Source organism: Haliotis rufescens, unplaced genomic scaffold (genome assembly GCF_023055435.1).
Source record: "Haliotis rufescens isolate VD_foot unplaced genomic scaffold, xgHalRufe1.0.p SCAF_10, whole genome shotgun sequence".
In the NCBI taxonomy this organism is placed as follows: Eukaryota; Metazoa; Mollusca; class Gastropoda; order Lepetellida; family Haliotidae; genus Haliotis; species Haliotis rufescens.
In genome coordinates, this window is record NW_025963780.1 from 15,002,520 (window position 1) to 15,026,724 (window position 24,205).

Below are 24,205 nucleotides of genomic sequence, written 5' to 3' on the forward strand. Positions count from 1 at the left end.
ATATATGGCAATGTTTTTGGGATGCCAGATATGTATGGCAATGTATTAGGGATGCCAGATATGTATGGCATTGTATTAGGGATGCCCAATATGTATGGCAATGTATTAGGGATGCCAGATATGTATGGCAATGTATTAGGGATGCCAGATATGTATGGCAATGTATTAGGGATGCCAGATATGTATGGCAATGTATTAGGGATGCCAGATATGTATGGCATTGTATTAGGGATGCCCAATATGTATGGCAGTGTATTAGGGATGCCAGATATGTATGGCATTGTATTAGGGATGCCCAATATGTATGGCAATGTATTAGGGATGCCAGATATGTATGGCAATGTATTAGGGATGCCAGATATGTATGGCAATGTATTAGGGATGCCAGATATGTATGGCAATGTATAAGGGATGCCCAATATGTATGGCAATGTATTAGGGATGCCAGATATGTATGGCAATGTATTAGGGATGTCTGATATATATGGCAATGTATTAGGGATGCCAGATATGTATGGCAATGTATAAGGGATGCCCAATATGTATGGCAATGTATTAGTGATGTCTGATATATATGGCAATGTTTTGGGGATGCCAGATATGTATGGCAATGTATTAGGGATGCCAGATATGTATGGCATTGTATTAGGGATGCCCAATATGTATGGCAATGTATTAGGGATGCCAGATATGTATGGCAATGTATTAGGGATGCCAGATATGTATGGCAATGTATAAGGGATGCCCAATATGTATGGCAATGTATTAGTGATGTCTTATATATATGGCAATGTATTAGGGATGCCAGATATGTATGGCAATGTATTAGGGATGCCCAATATGTATGGCAATGTATTAGGGATGCCCAATATGTATGGCAATGTATTAGGGATGCCAGATATGTATGGCAATGTATAAGGGATGCCCAATATGTATGGCAATGTATTAGGGATGCCAGATATGTATGGCAATGTATAAGGGATGCCAGATATGTATGGCAATGTATTAGGGATGCCAGATATGTATGGCATTGTATTAGGGATGCCCAATATGTATGGCAATGTATTAGGGATGCCAGATATGTATGGCATTGTATTAGGGATGCCCAATATGTATGGCAATGTATTAGGGGTGCCAGATATGTATGGCAATGTATTAGTGATGTCTTATAGATGTGGCAATGTATTAGGGATGCCAGATATGTATGGTAATGTATTAGGGATGCCCAATATGTATGGCGATGTATTAGGGATGCCCAATATGTATGGCAATGTATTAGGGATGCCAGATATGTATGGCAATGTATTAGGGATGCCAGATATGTATGGCAATGTATTAGGGATGCCCAATATGTATGGCGATGTATTAGGGATGCCCAATATGTATGGCATTGTATTAGGGATGTCTGATATATATGGCAATGTATTAGGGATGCCAGATATGTATGGCAATGTATTAGGGATACCAGATATGTATGGCAATGTATAAGGGATGCCAGATATGTATGGCAATGTATAAGGGATGCCCAATATGTATGGCAATGTATTAGTGATGTCTTATATATATGGCAATGTATAAGGGATGCCAGATATGTATGGCATTGTATTAGGGATGTCTGATATATGTGGCAATGTATTAGGGATGCCAGATATGTATGGCAATGTATTAGGGATGCCCAATATGTATGGCGATGTATTAGGGATGCCCAATATGTATGGCAATGTATTAGGGATGTCTGATATATATGGCAATGTATTAGGGATGCCAGATATGTATGGCAATGTATAAGGGATGCCCAATATGTATGGCAATGTATTAGTGATGTCTGATATATATGGCAATGTTTTGGGGATGCCAGATATGTATGGCAATGTATTAGGGATGCCAGATATGTATGGCATTGTATTAGGGATGCCCAATATGTATGGCAATGTATTAGGGATGCCAGATATGTATGGCAATGTATTAGGGATGCCAGATATGTATGGCAATGTATTAGGGATGCCAGATATGTATGGCAATGTATAAGGGATGCCAGATATGTATGGCAATGTATTAGTGATGTCTTATATATATGGCAATGTATTAGGGATGCCAGATATGTATGGCATTGTATTAGGGATGTCTGATATATATGGCAATGTATTAGGGATGCCAGATATGTATGGCAATGTATTAGGGATGCCCAATATGTATGGCGATGTATTAGGGATGCCCAATATGTATGGCAATGTATTAGTGATGTCTGATATATATGGCAATGTATTAGGGATGCCAGATATGTATGGCAATGTATAAGGGATGCCCAATATGTATGGCAATGTATTAGTGATGTCTGATATATATGGCAATGTTTTGGGGATGCCAGATATGTATGGCAATGTATAAGGGATGCCAGATATGTATTGCATTGTATTAGGGATGTCTGATATATATGGCAATGTATTAGGGATGCCAGATATGTATGGCAATGTATTAGGGATGCCCAATATGTATGGCGATGTATTAGGGATGCCCAATATGTATGGCAATGTATTAGGTATGTCTGATATATATGGCAATGTATTAGGGATGCCAGATATGTATGGCAATGTATAAGGGATGCCCAATATGTATGGCAATGTATTAGTGATGTCTGATATATATGGCAATGTTTTGGGGATGCCAGATATGTATGGCAATGTATTAGGGATGCCAGATATGTATGGCATTGTATTAGGGATGCCCAATATGTATGGCAATGTATTAGGGATGCCAGATATGTATGGCAATGTATTAGGGATGCCAGATATGTATGGCATTTTATTAGGGATGCCAAACATGTATGTTTCATTGTGAGTTAGAAGCGCTTGACATTGAAACCTGTTGTACTCTCTAGCCTGCCCCTGTTTTATTGTGAGTTAGAGGTGCTAGACATGGAAACCTGTTGTACTCTCCAGGCAGTATTATTGCTTCAATGGGCAGTTAATAAATGCATTTCTTTTTCAGATTTATTGTTGTTCCAATTGCTAAAAGCCTCGGCCTTAAAGAGAGAAATGTCCACCTTGTGCCAAACCAGAATTTGGAGGCCATGTATAGAAGTATCAAAGGGAAGCAGCTGTCGAAGACAGACATTGAGGTGAGAAGGGACCTGTGCTTAACTGTATTGTAGAGGCCAATGTAGAACATGTCTGAGGGAGCATCTGTCGAAGACAGACATTGAGGTAAGAAGGGACCTGTGCCTAACTGTATTGTGGAGGCCAATGTAGAACATGTCTGAGGGAGCATCTGTCGAAGACAGGCATTGAGGTAAGAAGGGACCTGTGCCTGACTGTATTGTAGAGGCCAATGTAGAACATGTCTGAGGGAGCATCTGTCGAAGACAGACATTGAGGTGAGAAGGGACCTGTGCCTGACTGTATTGTAGAGGCCAATGTAAGACATGTCTGAGGGAGCATCTGTCGAAGACAGACATTGAGGTAAGAAGGGACCTGTGCCTGACTGTATTGTAGAGGCCAATGTAAGACATGTCTGAGGGAGCATCTGTCGAAGACAGGCATTGAGGTGAGAAGGGACCTGTGCCTAACTGTATTCTGGAGGCCAATGTAAGACATGTCTGAGGGAGCATCTGTCGAAGATAGACATTGAGGTAAGAAGGGACCTGTGCCTGACTGTATTGTAGAGGCCAATGTAAGACATGTCTGAGGGAGCATCTGTCGAAGACAGGCATTGAGGTAAGAAGGGACCTGTGCCTAACTGTATTGTAGAGGCCAATGTAAGACATGTCTGAGGGAGCATCTGTCGAAGACAGACATTGAGGTAAGAAGGGACCTGTGCCTGACTGTATTGTAGAGGCCAATGTAAGACATGTCTGAGGGAGCATCTGTCGAAGACAGACATTGAGGTGAGAAGGGACCTGTGCCTAACTGTATTGTAGAGGCCAATGTAAGACATGTCTGAGGGAGCATCTGTCGAAGACAGACATTGAGGTAAGAAGGGACCTGTGCCTGACTGTATTGTAGAGGCCAATGTAAGACATGTCTGAGGGAGCATCTGTCGAAGACAGGCATTGAGGTGAGAAGGGACCTGTGCCTAACTGTATTGTAGAGGCCAATGTAAGACATGTCTGAGGGAGCATCTGTCGAAGACAGGCATTGAGGTGAGAAGGGACCTGTGCCTAACTGTATTGTAGAGGCCAATGTAGAACATGTCTGAGGGAGCATCTGTCGAAGACAGACATTGAGGTAAGAAGGGACCTGTGCCTGACTGTATTGTAGAGGCCAATGTAAGACATGTCTGAGGGAGCATCTGTCGAAGACAGGCATTGAGGTAAGAAGGGACCTGTGCCTGACTGTATTCTGGAGGCCAATGTAAGACATGTCTGAGGGAGCAACCGTCGAAGACAGGCATTGAGGTAAGAAGGGACCTGTGCCTGACTGTATTCTGGAGGCCAATGTAAGACATGTCTGAGGGAGCATCTGTTGAAGACAGACATTGAGGTAAGAAGGGACCTGTGCCTGACTGTATTCTGGAGGCCAATGTAAGACATGTCTGAGGGAGCATCTGTTGAAGACAGACATTGAGGTAAGAAGGGACCTGTGCCTGACTGTTTTCTGGAGGCCAATGTAAGACATGTCTGAGGGGAGCATCTGTTGAAGACAGACATTGAGGTAAGAAGGGACCTGTGCCTGACTGTATTCTGGAGGCCAATGTAAGACATGTCTGAGGGAGCATCTGTTGAAGACAGGCATTGAGGTAAGAAGGGACCTGTGCCTGACTGTATTCTGGAGGCCAATGTAAGACATGTCTGAGGGGAGCATCTGTTGAAGACAGACATTGAGGTAAGAAGGGACCTGTGCCTGACTGTATTCTGGAGGCCAATGTAGGACATGTCTGAGGGAGCATCTGTTGAAGACAGGCATTGAGGTAAGAAGGGACCTGTGCCTGACTGTATTCTGGAGGCCAATGTAAGACATGTCGGAGGGAGCATCTGTTGAAGACAGACATTGAGGTAAGAAGGGACCTGTGCCTGACTGTATTCTGGAGGCCAATGTAAGACATGTCTGAGGGAGCATCTGTCGAAGATAGACATTGAGGTAAGAAGGGACCTGTGCCTGACTGTATTCTGGAGGCCAATGTAAGACATGTCTGAGGGAGCATCTGTCGAAGATAGACATTGAGGTAAGAAGGGACCTGTGCCTGACTGTATTCTGGAGGCCAATGTAGGACATGTCTTAGGGAGCATCTGTCAAAGATAGCTGTAGTTACATAAAGGTAGACAGAGACATGCCCAGCAAGACCAACCAGTAGCCAGACTTTGGCTGGGCCAATGCATTAACATAGGCTACAACACAGTACTAAGGCCACCTATGGAGGGTCATGATAAATTTAGACAGCTATAGGGGAGCAGTATGAATAAAAGGACACACATTTGGGGGATCATTGCAAGTAAAGTAGAAACTGTTGAGACGGTTACTAAATGTTTTAAACTTTACAAAAACTCCCCTTCCACCATTCCCTTAGTTTGGAAAACATTGGTGATTTGTCTGCATGCTCTTGCATGATTATGTGATTGATGTGACTTTTATACTTATTACTTCTTTTTTACATTTCAGAAAGCACAAAAACAAACTGATATGACAGAAAAACAAGTACAAAGATGGTTTTTCAAGCGTAGACTGAAAGATGTGCCAAGTAACCTCTTCCGATTCCGGGATCAGAGGTGCGTCTTTGCTCCCATACTGCACCCGCGTTTTGTCATCATGCGTATCACAACTGACTTGTATCTCTGACTGTAACTTGATAATCCAACTGATACTTGGTAGATGTTTGAACCAGGGGTCCGGAAAATTTAAAATCCCAATCGGACATTTGCATTTAGGCCACGCCCCCTTCAAATGGAGTATTTTAGTACGACTTTTCACACACATTACAAGTTTACGTATTCATAATATGATGAATTATGAATTGTTTCAATTTAAATTGTTTAATTCACCGGACAATTAATAACAAATAATATCATTTTAGATTTACATGGAAAACATACGTTTGTTTCTGTTATAATAACGATCTATTAACGTAGTGAACGGTCTAATTAATATTCATGAGTTATATTCATGAGTCTGCTCAAGTGTACGCGTTGTAACATTTGGATCGAGACTATTATCCCATATTTGGTTATCACGTGACCTCACGGGAAAAGGTTTTTTTTAAACTAAAGATTTTTTTAAAAACAAGACAGATAATTTAATCACAAATACTAAAATATCGTTGATAGCAATAGTTATTTGAATACTTTTTTCATCTGTACTTAATTATTGACCATAAAAAAATTGGATATCGATCGTCCGAGAAAGCAAAATGGCGGTCAATCAAGATTCAATATACGACTAGCTACTGAAAAAAATAAAATCTGCAAATCCTCATTGTATGTCAACCAAGTGAAAGCCGTTAGCCACGACTTACAAAATGATCGTCCAGACTTTGAGGGTTTGGCAGATCCGCTCGACTGATCTGCATCGGTCGACTGGGGGTCGTCACGCTTTCGCTTCTTGTCTGAGGTTACGTATCGTAGCAGTGTGAGGATAATGAGGTACATCGATGATGCAAGGTATTAATGTACAGTTGTAAACACCTTTCACTCAAATTAACAAGATTTTCTCAGTAATTAATCCTCGATTAATCAGTGTCAACTCAGTTTATTGCCTATTACAGTGATTGACCGATTGGACTATCATGTAGGTACGATGTATTTACAGCAATCAAAACAAACAAAGCTTGTCAGTGTAGTTAATCTTCATTGTGTTGCAACTGCGGACAGAAACTGCTCAGTCCTTATTGTTGATCATGTCCGGTCAAAATTTAAGAATGTCCGGACAATACTTTTTAAAATGTCCGGTAAGCAATATTTTAAACGGACATTTGAGATTCCCAATCGGACATGTCCGGCGCATATGACGGTTTCCGGACCCCTGGTTTGAACAAGTGTTTCATTTTGACCAATTATGTTATTTTTTAACCTTTTCCCTCCACACTGGTATGCAATATTCCTTTTTGCCTCGATCATATGACAGTGAAGAACAATGTATAACAATCACCTGAACACACCCTCCAACCACCTCGCTCCCAGCATGCTCCTGTACATCTCATCACCATTTCCTTCATCGTCCGTATTGGATGGACGTGTTTTGCTACGCTCCCAATTTATGATTGGAATAGACTTTGTTTGTTGTTTGTGTTTGCTGGTCTATTTTCTTAAGAAGAAGAAGAAGAAGTTTATTCATGAATGAATGCCATATGGCCCAGAGTTCATTTACAGGTATAATATATAGTATGTACATGCACAAATTTTCTTACATTCATTTCTGGTAGATAGAAGACTGATAAATTTTGGGACAGATGGTTGCACATGGTAACATTTTGGAATTAAATTTTCTCTACTACTTTTATAAAAAGGACAAATTAACAAATAATGGTATGATCTACAAGGGGTGTAACCGTGTTCATTAAAGATTTCCCCTGACCCACTTCCGATGGACCTAGTGGAATGAAACTTGGCATAGGTATTAGTCTTTCTCCACATAGGAACCACCAAGAGTTACACACTTCTCCCATCATTGAATGCAACTATGGAGACCTCCCTTGTAAAAGCCCTCATTTTGCGTCTCAAACCAGGACTTGACTCCAGAAATCAGTGTTTCATCATCTGTGAAACGTTTTCCCTTCAAAAATGACTTCATGGTTGGAAAGAGGTGGAAGTCAGATGGTGCAAGGTCAGGAGAGTAAGGAGGATGTGGAAGGATTTCATAGCCACAGGACCGCGCTTCTGTCTGGGCAGGAGACGGACACCCTTGGTCAGCATGCCACGCCTCTTAAGCTTGATAGCATCCCGCAATTTCCGCAGCTGTGAAGCTCCATAAGCTCCTGTAATTGTGGTACCCTTTGCCAAGAAATCCATCATCACTACTCCGTGCTGGTCCCAAAACACAGTGAGCATGACCTTGCCTGCAGAGGGTTGGACACGTGCCTTCTTTGGGGGTGGTGACTCCACATGCTTCCATTGCATCGACTGAACTTTAGTCTCAGGATCATAGTGATGGACCCATGTTTCATCCTGTGTGATAAGTCTATCAAAAAAGTTTGCCTGTTTTTTTTGGCACATGTCCAAAAGATCCTTTGAGCAATTGACTCGTTCCTGCTTTTGGGAAGGTGTGAGCAACCTGGGAATCCATTGTGAAGACACCTTATGCATGTTCAAATTGACATGGATGATTTTTTCCACTGATCTTGACATCTTGTGCTAACTGGCGAACAGTTATACGTCGGTCTGCCAAAATGGCGGTCTCCACTTGATGGATAGTGTCCTCATCAATGGCTGAATGGGGGCGACCAGGAATGGCAGCTGTTTCCACAGATGTCCGACCACACTTGAACTGGCGTTGCCAGTGTTTAACAACATCATATGATGGGGCATCTTCCCCATAAGTTGCTTTCATTTCATTGAAAGTTTTTTTTGGTGTGCGACCTTTCAAATATAAAAACCTAATCACTGCTCGGTATTCTACTGGCTCCATTGTCACACCCTACTCGATCACAACACCTGTAAAAGTGGTAAGATTAATAGTCCGGTGCTGCAAATTCAGACATAACCCATAGATACATGTGTCATTACACATGTGAAATTTCAACCAAATATGATAACCCTAAGTGGTTTAGGGGAAATCTTTAATGAACACCCCTTGTATTTATCCCTTGTGTAACGTTATTCAGGGTTCCTGGCCATATTTTATCATTTAATATATAAAAGGCTACTTACCTTCCTCACTTTGTGTTCTTTGTATGTTTTCCAGTACTTGTCTTGTTCCATCCACCTTTTGTGTCATTGTTATTGTCCATTTCTCATAAAAATGTATGTTTCATGTTGATACGCAGCTTCTCTCTTCCGCCATTGCCCCATTCTGCATGTGAATGTTCTGCTTTGGTTTCTGTTCTCGTGTTCCTACCTCCCTCTATTAATACACTCACATGCCCAGCTCCAGGGTGACCAGCCTTGGTTGTTCGGCTTCACCTTGCTTATCAACTGTGTTATCAAGCGACCTCCGCCTGGCCTGCTCCGTATTACTCTTGAAGATTCCGGGGTAGAATAGGTCTTCAGCAACCCATACTTGACGTAAAAGGCGACTATGCTTGTCGTAAAAGGCGACTTACGGGATCGGGTGGTCAGGCTTGCTGACTTGGTTGATACATGTCATCGATCCCAATTGCGTGGATCGATGTTCATGATATTAATCACTGGATTGTCTGGTCCAGACTCGATTATTTACAGACCGCTGTCATATAGCTGGAATATTGCTGAGTACAGCTTTAAACAACAAACCAACCAACCAACCGTATTAATCACAGCAGGCGCAGCCTCTTCAGGCACTGCATCTTCAACCTCAGGCGCCACCTATTCAGAATTTGCCGACCTCATTTCGTTCATGTCAGTTCAGTGAGCTTACCACTTCATCACCACAAGGTACATCTCAACTTCCATCATCACCCACAACCTGAAATAACTGCCTGCCAGTGGCTGGTAACTTTTCTGTCGGGCTGCATGAAATTTTCTTCCACCTGCCCGATGGTCTAACATATTCAGTTTTATTATAACTCCTTGTAGATTCTCAAGTAATTGTTTGCATTATTTCAACTGAATGAAGACGCGATTTGCCCCTAAGTTTTTGCGATTTTTCAATATTTATCAGGTCTGAATGCGGGTGGGTAACTTTGAAGATGGGCAGGCAACACTCGTGGGTCACCTGCCTGACTGTCTTGTTGGGTTATAAATTTATTTCAAACGCTGTCCTGCAAGGCATTCCAGATCACATTAGCCATTTCCCTTGTAGGGTTTTGAAGCCTCTGCAGCAGTAAAGCAGCCTGTCTACTCTTCAGATCCCGTGGATCATGGATCATCGAGGAGCCTGTCCTGCCTTCGGCTATATGCTCCTTTGATCACAAACTTACTACACTTACCTACGCGGTCCCTGTTCATTACTTGGTTGATGGCATCATAATCAGTATCACTCAAGGGTTTGCTTCCCAAACCTGCCATCACACTGTCTTGATTTGAATTATGGTTACGCTGTCACTGATCTGGTCTACCCATTCAACCTGGCAACTTCCAGGTCTCACTTGACTTTCGGGATACCTACCTGCATGTCCTGATTTTTCCAGCCCATCGTCAGTACCTCTTCAACATCCGGCAATACAAAGGGAAAGTCCTGTTGTAAGGCATCTCTATGGCCCTGTGGTTTTCACCCGTATTACACCAGCGGGGATCCCATTCAGCTTGTACGTCAAGGAATGCCTGATGAGCAAACCCTCATCTCAGCTGCTTCACAGACAGGTCAGATTTACACTCCGTCTCCTTCAGCAGATCCGTTTCGACTAGTCAAAGTTAACACTCTACAAGACCCTTCAATTCATAGGGGGACTTTTTGACACACGTCAAGAACTCCTTGTTCCATGTGCACAGTGGAACTTGCTTCAACCTTTGATCCATGCAGGCCTGTCTCCTGGCTTCAAGATTCACAGGTGTCAATGCCTGCTTAGGGCAGGACTCAACCCATTTAGGGCATCTGCAGCTAGGTCTTACTCCAGCCGTGGTTCGATCAAGACATGCCTGACAACATTCTATGACTCCCCGCCTTGCTGCACCATCAAGTCGAATGTCTTGTATGGGTCTCTTTGTCCGTCCTCGCTTGACTCATCACCTCTTCGTTAATGCATCGAATGGGGGAGCCCATCTCAGGGAACCTCTGACTTTGGACCGCACATTTATCCACAGGCACATCAACTGCTTGGAGTTTCTGTTGGCCATTCAGAAGTGGCAAACAATCCTGCAAGGAACTTGTCTCCTGATAGTGACGGGCAATGTCACAGTTGATCATTAAATTAAATCAATCGGCTGGAATCCACTTACTTACAGTGTCTCCTGTCACATTCACATTCCAGAGTCTCAAAGACAACATCCTGTCACATACTGGGCATCTCCAATATTCTCGCCGACGCTCGCCCCAGTCAGTCTTCTCCCACAGATGGCAGTTGCAACCGAACACTTTCCGGACAATTTGTTGACTTAACCGCCACATGCTACAGCCACCAGCTTCAGACGATCTGGCTTGGGATCACGACGCTCCACCATTGAGTGGAACGGCCGACACGTATATGCATTTCCACCTCTAGTGCTCCTTCCCCGATTTCTGCATCCGCAGTGGACATCCAGCTTCTTTTAGTAGTGCCTGATTGGCTCAGTTGGATGTGGTTCCACCACCTGTTCCGACTCACAGGAGAGCCAGAGAGTCATGAGATCTACATTTGTGGTCCATTTGCAGGACGCGCTGATGGCCAGGGTTTTTTGACGGCAGCGGCTCTCACTATCCGTCAGACACACCGCCCATCTTTGGCATCTCTGTATGACCAGAAATGGTTATCTTTCAAGAATTATTGCCGTCAACATGATTTGGATCCTTTTTTGGCGACCACTCCATTCAAAGCATACTTCTTAGTCTACTTGCGACATTGCCAATTTCATCTCAGCGATTAAGTCCTGATCTACCCATATCTCCACTGCTCCGCAACTCGCAGCTTTACTGAGGGTTACCGTAAGGTCAATAAGCAGCTGAAGTTTTGCACCCGGGCCTGGGATCTTGGTCTGGTTCTTCAATACTTCCTCATTTCTCAGCGGTGGAATTGGCACCTCTAACTCAGAAAACTGCCTGTCATAGGCCACTGCAGCACGTGTCAGTGAACATCACTCACATCAAGTGGAGGTACATCTTGGCATGTTGGATTGGGGCGATCAGGTAGCCTAGTGTTTAAAGCGTTTGCTCGTCATGTCGAAGACCCGAGTTCGATTCCCGACATGGGTACAATGTGTGAAGCCCATTTATGGTGTACCCCGCCATGATATTGCGTAAAACCAAACTCACTCACTCTCTCACTAATGTGGGATTGTATCGCCACTAACCAATAGCCTGGCCAGTCAGATTGTGCCTTCACTATTGCCCCACTGAATAGCATCTTTGGGTCTAGTGACACAGAGGACGTTCACTTTGCCCAGTACGTGCGTTACGCTGTTACATTGATGTCACTCGGCATTTTCGGCATCAATGTAAACGTCTTTTCCTCCCGACTGTGAAGGATGATCACAGGTGTATCTCCAAGAATACGTTATCCTTCTGGTTGCACTCCACTATTCTCTGGGCTTACTCCCATGCTGGACTAACTTGAGCCTCCATTCCGCTTAAAAATGTGGGCATTGGCGTCCACAATGACACTCCATACCAACAGCTCCATAGCAGACATCGTCCAAGGTTGTTTTTGCTTAACCAACACTACCTTCCCCAACTTCTAACTCAGGGATCTGTCTGTTGAGTCGACCGAATCCACCGGCTGAGTTCACTCGTCTTAGTCTTCGTCCCCCAACAACTAGTCTCAACTCCATGTAGCCATTGACGAGGTGGGAACAGAGCTACTGCCATCAAGGACGCCCATACCTGTACTTCTGCATGTTTTGTCCTTCTTTCTATGGAATAATTGCCTTAACTCAGGGTGGGAATGAGGCAGTGCTTATTCCCCGTTAAATGAACAACAAGTCAAAAAGATCAGACAAAAGACAGCTGGAGAAGCTGGAAGGATCAAGTCTCTGCATCTCAAGGTCATGGTTTTGTATTGAAACTAGAGCAACCTGCTTATTGTTTGTTTTGGTTGTTTGGTTGTTGTTTAACGCCACACTCAACAATATTCCAGCTATATGACGGCGGTCTGTAAATAATGGAGTCTGGACCAGACAATCCAGTGATTGACAACATGCATCAACCAAGTCAGCGAACCTGACCACCCGATCCCGTTAGTCGCCTCTTACGACAAGCATAGTCACCTTTTACAGCAAGCATGGGTTGCTGAAGATCTATTCTACCCCGGATCTTCACGGGCCTGCTTATTGCTAGTTCTTCTTTCATTATCATTGATCATGTCAAGGGACAATGCTTTGTCAGGTGGCCATTCTGTTTCAGCTCTCAACCAAAACTTGGCCCAGACCACCATAAGTCATTGTGGATGAGTTGTGAAACCAACAGACCTCTTGTTAAGACATCTGCAGGATTTTCTGCAGATGGTACGTGTCGCCATTGAGATGGATTTGTAGTGCTGTGTATTTCTCCAACTCTGTTGGCAACAAACGGTTTGAAAGTACGACTATTGTTTCTTATCCAGAACAAAACATTCTTACTATCTGACCATAAGGTAACTGTTTCAATCTCAATCTGGAGGACTTTGACCACTTCAGAGACAAGTCTGAGGCCAAGTGCAACTGCCATCAGTTCAAGGTGTGGTATGCTACAGGCTTTCAACGGAGCTACATGACTCTTTGCAGCAACTATCCTGCTTGACTTCTTTCCGTCCATGTAAGTATAGATGGCGTAAACAATGGTGCCATATGCATCCTGTGATGCATCAACAAAGGTATGAATCGAGACTGAACAAACCTCAGCATCAAGGCGCAAATATCTGGGTACCTGAACACCTTGTACTTCCTTCCATTGTACCAACCATGTTTCTATTTTCTGTTGCAGTTGTTGAGGCTGTTCATCATCCCAATCGTGTCCTGTTAACCACATTTCTTGTAACAGTATCTTTACAGTAATGATAAATGGTCCTATGAATCCAAGATGATCAAATAGTTTTGCAATGAAAACCTCTTTTAGTGGTTTCTTCTTCAAGAAACTTTCCTACTTATAACATATCTTTTTCAGCAACCAAGTGCTTTCACCGATGGTAAATGGCCCTTAAACAGATCAATTTCAGAAGCCCTATCTTCTTCAGGAATGTTATCAAGGACATTCAGGGAATTGGACAACCATTTCCAAGCATGCATTGAAGCACTGGACCATAACTGAGTTAATTGGTTGTACAGTTCTATACCTTCATCCACATTCTCTACTGAGTCCATACTGTCATCCATGTATGTGGATTTAATGACGGTCTCTGCAGCCATAGGCAGATCTACAAGATGTGCCTTAGCATGTTCCTGGGTAACATACTGAGCCAAGAAAGGAGAAGAGGTGTTCCCAAATACAAGACAACTGAACTCGTATGCCTCAGGAGGCATATCTGTATTCATAGATCTCCAGTGAAATCTGTGGTAAGGTCTATCTTCCAGTGATATTTTGATCTGCAAGAACATCTCTGCTATATCACAAATGAGAGCTAATGGTTTTCTTCTGAACCTTATCAGCACATCAAAGAGCACACTATGAAGCTTCATGCAATGATGTGTCCTGATACTTTGCCAAAGCATTAAAAACAATACAAGACATTTGTTGTGGTCTTATCTGGGCACAATATCGGGAAATGAGGAAGATACCACACATCTTCTCTCGATTCCTCATGATCTACCTTACGGATATAACCTCTTTCAACATACTAGGCTAGTGCTGTGTCCTGGTCTTTGGATAACTTCTCTTCAGTGCTAAGAAACCTACGAAATGCCATGGCATTATCATTTGGCAATTATTGGACGTTATTCCAAGGAATACCAATCTAGTATCGGCACACGTGTGTCTCCTGTCCTTTGTGAAGAGCTTGCTCATCATCTGGTAGAAGGTGTTTCAGAGGAGTCTTCAACTCTTCAACTTCCCAAAATGACTTCTCCAATGAGCACAATTCACTGGACCCTTGACGATCTGGGGTAGAATAGGTCTTAAGCAACCCATGCTTGCAGTGAAAGGCGACTATGCTTGTCATAAAAGATGACTAATGGGATAGGGTGGTCAGGCTTGCTGACTTGGTTGATACATGTCATCAATCCCAATTGCGTGGATGCTCATGATATTAATCACTGGATTGTCTGGTCCAGACTCCATTATTTACAGACCGCCGACATATAGCTGGAATATTGCTGAGGGCGGAGTTAAACAACAAACAAACCAACCAACTATTCACTGTCTTTGCTGTATGTGTGGTATGTATATGCACAGTGCGTTTGGGATGTTGCCTGACTGCTTACATTGCCTATGCATGTCCACCCCAGAGGCGTTCTCCTTGCAATAGTATCACCTACATCTCCACAAACATCTTCGAATGACTGATGTAATTGCACATGATCAATACCTATCAGGAGATCGATGATTGGACGTCGCCCAACACTTGGAAAGTTTATGTTTTTCAAGTGACTCCATCAGTGTCTGCATTTTTGCCAATCAATCACTTGCAAGTCGCCCGTGACCCTAGTGGTCAGTGCTGTCATTTCCATATCCACCCTACCATCTTCACTTTCAATTCCAAATACACATGTACCACTGGCTTAGTCTCAAATGTTTCTTTCTTACCATTCAAGACACTCACAGATATTTTCTCTATTGCCCCCTGCATCCCTAATTCTGAAGCTACATCAGCATTAATGTATGACCTGGTACTTGCACCATCCAATAATGCGTTGGCACGGATCCTTTTAGTTCCATTCTGCAGCACTACTGGGACTGTCTGAAGTGCTGTGAGCGTTTGGTCAGATTCCAATGGCATAGTTGCATGTGCTCTTTCAGAAAAGCCCTGGTTTTGTTTGTGAGCCTAACTGAGTATCCTCTATATTCACAAGTAAACTATTTTCTGCAAAGTCCAGATTGCCATGTGCAATGTCTGTTCTGGGTATGTTATCACATAAGAGTCTATTGTGGGTTTTCGTACACTCATTGATCCCATACCGATATGCATATCTACATTGTGAGCCAAGATGATTACCTCCAAGACAACGAAAACAATTATTTCATTTTCTTAGCAGTGTTCCATCTCTCAGAAATATTCATATTCTTGAACACATAGCATTTCCATAACACATGCCTTGCATGTGACCTCCCTCTTTGACTTTCTATTTAGCACACACTGACAAATGAGCAGGACTCTTTCCTTTTGAACTCTAGTCTTATGCTTTTATCAGGAACACCATGTATTGTTTCTGCAGCTATCGTTTGGTATTCAGCTTCCTGAAGTACCCATCTCTCAGAGTCTCGACAGACTCTTGCCTATCTCTGTCATGAAGCCATCTTTGGTATTGTGCGATCATTGACTCAGTCATTTTCGTATGTAAAGTGGCATACAATGACCCATTACCAAGCTCTTCTACTCTATCTGCTTCTTTCAGATTAACAACTGCAATGTCCAAGACATCAGCAATTCTTTGAACATCTCTGGCATTGCCTGGGCGAATAGGCTTCAAATTTGTCACTTCTTCTAACTGTAACGCTGCTTGACACCTCCTACCACCATACTTTCTTTCTAGGCGCTCTAATGCAGTGTCATAAGCTACAGGACTATGCCCCAAACCTTGTACTGCTTTCAATAGCTTGTATTCAGCAGTGGCTGGTGCTTGGTCTATGCATGTCAGAAATGCAGCTTTCCAACTTTCATAGGATTTCATATCACCAGAAAATACGGGGATAGAAACATGTTTGAGTTGTTTCCATAGATCAGTTCCTTTTACATAACAGTGTGACTCTGTTTCATAAGGACGTGTGCGTTCCTGCGGTGTGCTATGAACATCATGCCCAGTGGCTTTATTGTGTATACTTTGCTCACTTCCTGCAGCCTGTTGCTCAGGACTATATATTCTATTGAGTCTCCGACTTGACATGGAAGTCACATCTGACCTATTATCTAAGTGACATTGTTCCTGATCAACTACAGCATTAGTTTTATCTTCAAGATGACTGATCTCTTGGTCTGTTTTAGTGACATTTTCACCTCGCTGATTCTTTGCATAAGCCAGTGTGAGTTTTGCTTTCACCTGACTTTCATTCACTATATCTATGTCATATCTAATGTCTATTCGAGATTGTTGGTCAGGAGATTCGAGTAAATTGTACAGCTTGTTTTTGGCTTTTGTGAATGTTGACTTAACATTGGCTTTTTGTTGTTTCAGTTTTAAAATGTTCTCCAGTTTTAACAGAGACCTGTTTGTTTCTTTGGCCAGAGACTAATCGCTCTTTACAGAGCCTTCGTCCTATAGATACGACATTAATTTGACTTACCGTTTGGAAACCACACTCTGCAACCATATGGGAATGAGGCAGTTCTTATTCCCCGTTACATAAACAAGTCAAAAAGATCAGGTCGGACATTTAATGAGACAAAAGACAGAAACACAATCCTTCCTTGCAAAACTGAATAAGTCCCCTCAAAATGACACTTTTTCTGTATATTCAACGAAAGTGTGAATAATTGACCACTTTCTGTTATAAAGTGGTATTAACTTCCCGATAATGGAAGTTAACGGTACTCCAAATCAATCTCCAGACTGGCGTTCTAAGGTTACAACGAATAAATGTCAACTAAAATGTTTTGCAATTCAACATAGTGGTTTGTCACATACAGAACATGAAAAACACGAGATTAACAAAAAAGAACATGCGCAAGTGGTATGATTGGGCGAGCACTTTCAAGTTAATTCATGAGTGTATTTGGGCGAGCTATAACAAAACAAACCGAGAACAGCTGTTTCCTTCTGTTCACAGGGTACTATGTGTTGTGAGGGCAACTACGGTTCCTGATCGTTTGAGTACCTCCAGATGCAACTTAATTTCAGACCCAGCCTTACCTGTATTACAGGACTAGTGAAGTTGAACATACCCATGGGTTGGAGACAAAGTGGCTGTCTAGTCTAGTCTGTGCCCTGGCCCGACCACCAAGTCGGAAAAGGGGTATTGCGATTGTAGAAAAGGTAATGATTAGCACAGGAGCATGCTGGGAGCAAGGTGGTCAGAGGGTGTGTTCGGGGATGGTTTTACATTTTTCTACACTGTTATATGATCAAGGAAAGAAGGAATATTGGATTCTGTTGTGTCAGGATAAGTATATAAACAAGGGGAATACTCTGTTTTAAACAAGTGTTTTGTTATGACCAAAGTCTATGTTGACTGTTTCAGCTGGCAGATGCTCTTCTACTTGATGTCCTTCCTATATGGAATGTTCGTTTTGTGGGATGTGAGTACACTAGCTTATATACATGTCCTGTGTCACTCATAAAACATTTGCCCTCTTTCCCACCTCTAATACCTCATGAATTGTTTGTGTTAATTTCTTTATTGAATGATATCATAATGTATGTTTATTAAGAGGAAGGACGTCTATGGGAAGTGGATGATCACAATATCTGCAATGTATTGATGGGTGAGGGACACCATGTTGTCTGTGACCGACACCTCTCCCTGTTGTCTGTGACCGACACCTCTCCCTGTTGTCTGTGACCTACACCTCTCCCTGTTGTCTGTGACGGACACCTCTCCCTGTTGTCTGTGACGGACACCTCTCCCTGTTGTCTGTGACCAACACCTCTCCCTGTTGTCTGTGACCGACACCTCTCCCTGTTGTCTGTGACCGACACCTCTCCCTGTTGTCTGTGACCGACATCTCTCCCTGTTGTCTGTGACCGACACTTCTCCCTGTTGTCTGTGACCGACACCTCTCCCTGTTGTCTGTGACCGACACCTCTCCCTGTTGTCTGTGACCGACACCTCTCCCTGTTGTCTGTGACCAACACCTCTCCCTGTTGTCTGTGACCGACACCTCTCCCTGTTGTCTGTGACCAACACCTCTTCCTGTTGTCTGTGACCGACACCACTCCCTGTTGTCTGTGACGGACATCTCTCCTTGTTGTCTGTGACCGACACCTCTCCCTGTTGTCTGTGACCAACACCTCTCCCTGTTGTCTGTGACCGACACCTCTCCCTGTTGTCTGTGACCGACACCTCTCCCTTTTGTCTGTGAGCGACACCTCTCCCTGTTGTCTGTGACTGACACCTCTCCCTGTTGTCTGTGACCGACACCTCTCCCTGTTGTCTGTGACCGACACCTCTCCCTGTTGTCTGTGACCGACACCTCTCCCTGTTGTCTGTGACCGACACCTCTCCCTGTTGTCTGTGACCGACACCTCTCCCTGTTGTCTGTGACTGACACCTCTCCCTGTTGTCTGTGACCGACACCTCTCCCTGTTGTCTGTGACCGACACCTCTCCCTGTTGTCTGCCTGCAGAAGCCGTGGCTGTGGGACACAACACATTGCTGGAAAGGCTGGCCTAAACAGGTATGATAATCGTCGTTCATGATGACAACACATGCCTTTTCGAAAGTCATGGGAAATATATAAGCATAAGTCTTCTTCAAGCCATAGTAATGGTCGTGATCTCTTGGATAACTTAAGGGCAGCTAATATTAGTCCACACAGATGGGAGTGGCTTCTCTTTGACTATATGCCTTTCACTAGTTGTGAACCTTGCCATGTGTTAATGTAGTGAAATTGCTGAGCTCTACCTATAATTCATTTGGGTCTCATTCGTGTCAATGATTTGTCTTTGGTTATCATTAAAATAAACTACAATTAAATACTGCCGGTGTATGATGGTGGACTGTGCCTGTGTATGATGGTGGACTGTGCCAGGTGTATGATGGTGGACTGTGCCAGGTGTATGATGGTGGACTGTGCCTGTGTATGATGGTGGACTGTGCCAGGTGTATGATGGTGGCCTGTGTCATGTGTATGATGGTGGACTGTGCCAGGTGTATAATGGTGGACTGCCAGGTGTATGATGGTGGACTGTGCCTATGTATGATGGTGGACTGTACCAGGTGTATGATGGTGGACTGTGCCAGGTGTATGATGGTGGACTGTGCCTGTGTATGATAGTGGACTGTGCCTGTGTATGATGGTGGACTGTGCCTGTGTATGATGGTGGACTGTGCCAGGTGTATGATAGTGGACTGTGCCAGGTGTATGATGGTGGACTGTGCCAGGTGTATGATGGTGGACTGTGCCTGTGTATGATGGTGGACTGTGCCAGGTGTATGATGGTGGACTGTGCCAGGTGTATGATGGTGGACTGTGCCTGTGTATGATAGTGGACTGTGCCAGGTGTATGATGGTGGACTGTGCCTGTGTATGATGGTGGACTGTGCCAGGTGTATGATGGTGGACTGTGCCTGTGTATGATAGTGGACTGTGCCAGGTGTATGATGGTGGACTGTGCCAGGTGTATGATGGTGGACTGTGCCAGGTGTATGATGGTGGACTGTGCCTGTGTATGATGGTGGATTGTGCCACGTGTATGATGGTGGACTGTGCCAGGTGTATGATGGTGGACTGTGCCAGGTGTATGATAGTGGACTGTGCCAGGTGTATGATGGTGGACTGTGCCTATGTATGATGGTGGACTGTACCAGGTGTATGATGGTGGACTGTGCCAGGTGTATGATGGTGGACTGTGCCTGTGTATGATAGTGGACTGTGCCAGGTGTATGATGGTGGACTGTGCCTGTGTATGATGGTGGACTGTGCCAGGTGTATGATGGTGGACTGTGCCAGGTGTATGATGTGTGCTCTGTGTTGCAGCATGTCACCAATGATCTGTACTACTTTTATCTGGTGGAGCTGGGCTTCTACTGGTGCCTGCTCTTCACACTTTTCTATGATGTCAAGCGCAAGGTAGGTCAATAACAATAATTAGGAATCTTCCATTCAATCAAATACTGTTGAAAGTCACTTACACAATTATCATGCTTTATCAAAATGTAAGATAGCTGCAAATTACTTGATCACCCTGCTGTTTTTCAGGACTTTTGGGAAATGGCTACACATCACTTGATTAACATGCTGTTGTTTTTCAGGACTTTTGGGAAAAGGCTACACATCACTTGATTAACATGCTGTTGTTTTTCAGGACTTTTGGGAAATGGCTACACATCACTTGATCACGATGCTACTGTTGTACTTCTCCTGGATCACTAACTATGTCCGTGTGGGGACACTGGTCCTAGTTGTGCATGATGCTTCTGACCACTGGATGGCCGTAAGACATTGCCTCTTCTTTGTCCCCTGGCACTACCTCAACTACCTCCAGTACATCCACTACATCCACTACCACCACTACTACCCTCACCACCTCCTCTTCCCTCTCCCTTACCAACCTCCTCTCCCTCCACCATCTCCTCCACCACCACCACCACTACCTCTTCTACCTCCTCCTTCTTCACCACCTCCTCTCCCTTCTCCCTCCACCACCTCTTCTACCTCCACCTGCTCCACCCCCTCCTCTCCCCCTCCCTCCACCACCTCTTCTACCTCCTCCTCCTTCTTCACCACCTCCTCTTCCTTCTCCCTCCACCACCTCTTCTACCTCCACCTGCTCCACCCCCTCCTCTCCCCCTCCCTCCACCACCTCTTCTACCTCCTCCTCCTTCTTCGTCACCTCCTCTTCCTTCTCCCTCCACCACCTCTTCTACCTCCACCTGCTCCACCCCCTCCTCTCCCCCTCCCTCCACCACCTCTTCTACCTCCTCCTCCTTCTTCGTCACCTCCTCTTCCTTCTCCCTCAACCACCTCTTCTACCTCCACCTGCTCCACCCCCTCCCTCCACCACCTCTTCTACCTCCACCTGCTCCACCCCCTCCTCTCCCCCTCCCTCCACCACCTCTTCTACCTCCTCCTCCTTCTTCACCACCTCCTCTTCCTTCTCCCTCCACCACCTCTTCTACCTCCACCTGCTCCACCCCCTCCTCTCCCCCTCCCTCCACCACCTCTTCTACCTCCTCCTCCTTCTTCACCACCTCCTCTTCCTTCTCCCTCCACCACCTCTTCTACCTCCACCTGCTCCACCCCCTCCTCTCCCCCTCCCTCAACCACCTCTTCTACCTCCTCCTCCTTCTTCACCACCTCCTCTTCCTCCCTCCACCACCTCTTCTACCTCCACCTGCTCCACCCCCTCCTCTCCCCCTCCCTCCACCACCTCTTCTACCTCCTCCTCCTTCTTCACCACCTCCTCTTCCTCCCTCCACCACCTCTTCTACCTCCACCTGCTCCACCCCCTCCTCTCCCCCTCCCTCCACCACCTCTTCTACCTCCTCCTCCTTCTTCACCACCTCCTCTTCCTTCTCCCTCCACCACCTCTTCTACCTCCACCTGCTCCACCCCCTCCTCTCCCCCTCCCTCCACCACCTCTTCTACCTCCTCCTCCTTCTTCACCACCTCCTCTTCCTCCCTCCACCACCTCTTCTACCTCCACCTGCTCCACCCCCTCCTCTCCCCCTCCCTCCACCACCTCTTCTACCTCCTCCTCCTTCTTCACCACCTCCTCTTCCTTCTCCCTCCACCACCTCTTCTACCTCCACCTGCTCCACCCCCTCCTCTCCCCCTCCCTCAACCACCTCTTCTACCTCCTCCTCCTTCTTCACCACCTCCTCTTCCTTCTCCCTCCACCACCTCTTCTACCTCCACCTGCTCCACCCCCTCCTCTCCCCCTCCCTCCACCACCTCTTCTACCTCCTCCTCCTTCTTCGTCACCTCCTCTTCCTTCTCCCTCAACCACCTCTTCTACCTCCACCTGCTCCACCCCCTCCCTCCACCACCTCTTCTACCTCCACCTGCTCCACCCCCTCCTCTCCCCCTCCCTCCACCACCTCTTCTACCTCCTCCTCCTTCTTCACCACCTCCTCTTCCTTCTCCCTCCACCACCTCTTCTACCTCCACCTGCTCCACCCCCTCCTCTCCCCCTCCCTCCACCACCTCTTCTACCTCCTCCTCCTTCTTCACCACCTCCTCTCCCCTCTCCCTCCACCACCTCTTCTATCTCCACCTGCTCCACCCCCTCCCTCCACCACCTCTTCTACCTCCTCCTCCTTCTTCACCACCTCCTCTCCCCTCTCCCTCCACCACCTCTTCTACCTCCACCTGCTCCACCCCCTCCTCTCCCCCTCCCTCCACCACCTCTTCTACCTCCTCCTCCTTCTTCACCACCTCCTCTTCCTTCTCCCTCCACCACCTCTTCTACCTCCACCTGCTCCACCCCCTCCTCTCCCCCTCCCTCCACCACCTCTTCTACCTCCTCCTCCTTCTTCACCACCTCCTCTCCCCTCTCCCTCCACCACCTCTTCTATCTCCACCTGCTCCACCCCCTCCCTCCACCACCTCTTCTACCTCCTCCTCCTTCTTCACCACCTCCTCTCCCCTCTCCCTCCACCACCTCTTCTACCTCCACCTGCTCCACCCCCTCCTCTCCCCCTCCCTCCACCACCTCTTCTACCTCCTCCTCCTTCTTCACCACCTCCTCTCCCCTCTCCCTCCACCACCTCTTCTACCTCCACCTGCTCCACCCCCTCCTCTCCCCCTCCCTCCACCACCTCTTCTACCTCCTCCTCCTTCTTCACCACCTCCTCTTCCTTCTCCCTCCACCACCTCTTCTACCTCCACCTGCTCCACCCCCTCCTCTCCCCCTCCCTCCACCACCTCTTCTACCTCCTCCTCCTTCTTCACCACCTCCTCTTCCTCCCTCCACCACCTCTTCTACCTCCACCTGCTCCACCCCCTCCTCTCCCCCTCCCTCCACCACCTCTTCTACCTCCTCCTCCTTCTTCACCACCTCCTCTTCCTTCTCCCTCCACCACCTCTTCTACCTCCACCTGCTCCACCCCCTCCTCTCCCCCTCCCTCCACCACCTCTTCTACCTCCTCCTCCTTCTTCACCACCTCCTCTCCCCTCTCCCTCCACCACCTCTTCTATCTCCACCTGCTCCACCCCCTCCCTCCACCACCTCTTCTACCTCCTCCTCCTTCTTCACCACCTCCTCTCCCCTCTCCCTCCACCACCTCTTCTATCTCCACCTGCTCCACCCCCTCCCTCCACCACCTCTTCTACCTCCTCCTCCTTCTTCACCACCTCCTCTCCCCTCTCCCTCCACCACCTCTTCTATCTCCACCTGCTCCACCCCCTCCCTCCGCCACCTCTTCTACCTCCTCCTCCTTCTTTACCACGTCCTCTTCCTTCTCCCTCCACCACCTCTTCTACCTCCACCTGCTCCACCCCCTCCTCTCCCCCTCCCTCCACCACCTCTTCTACCTCCTCCTCCTTCTTCACCACCTCCTCTTCCTCCCTCCACCACCTCTTCTACAATCTAGTAATTGACAAGTATCGATGAGAATTGGGTGTAGGATGTTCTGTAGGAATGTTTAATGTCCAATGCTATACATGTGGCATCAATGTTCTGTAGGAATGTTTAATGTCCAATGCTATACATGTGGCATCAATGTTCTGTAGGAATGTTTAATGTCCAATGCTATACATGTGGACATCCATGTCCTGTAGGAATGTTTAATGTCCAATGCTATACATGTGGACGTCCATGTCCTGTAAGAATGTTTAATGTCCAATG

At 45.8% G+C, this 24,205-nt stretch overlaps 1 protein-coding gene across 3 annotated transcripts in view; it reads left to right on the forward strand.

Annotated features, from left to right (window-relative positions):
- Positions 1-24,205, forward strand: part of LOC124121268 (ceramide synthase 2-like) — a 52,142-nt gene that overhangs the window by 21,501 nt on the left and 6,436 nt on the right. For all 3 annotated transcript variants that reach the window (XR_007218921.1, XR_007218922.1, XM_048387291.1), the window contains exons 2-7: positions 2,989-3,118; positions 5,595-5,701; positions 17,937-17,994; positions 19,042-19,092; positions 20,395-20,487; positions 20,723-20,851. Coding sequence is in view for 1 of the 3 variants with exons in the window: in XM_048387291.1 (XP_048243248.1) it covers positions 2,989-3,118; positions 5,595-5,701; positions 17,937-17,994; positions 19,042-19,092; positions 20,395-20,487; positions 20,723-20,851 (568 nt within the window). In the remaining 2 variants the exon portion in view is untranslated. The remainder of the gene's footprint in view (positions 1-2,988; positions 3,119-5,594; positions 5,702-17,936; positions 17,995-19,041; positions 19,093-20,394; positions 20,488-20,722; positions 20,852-24,205) is intronic.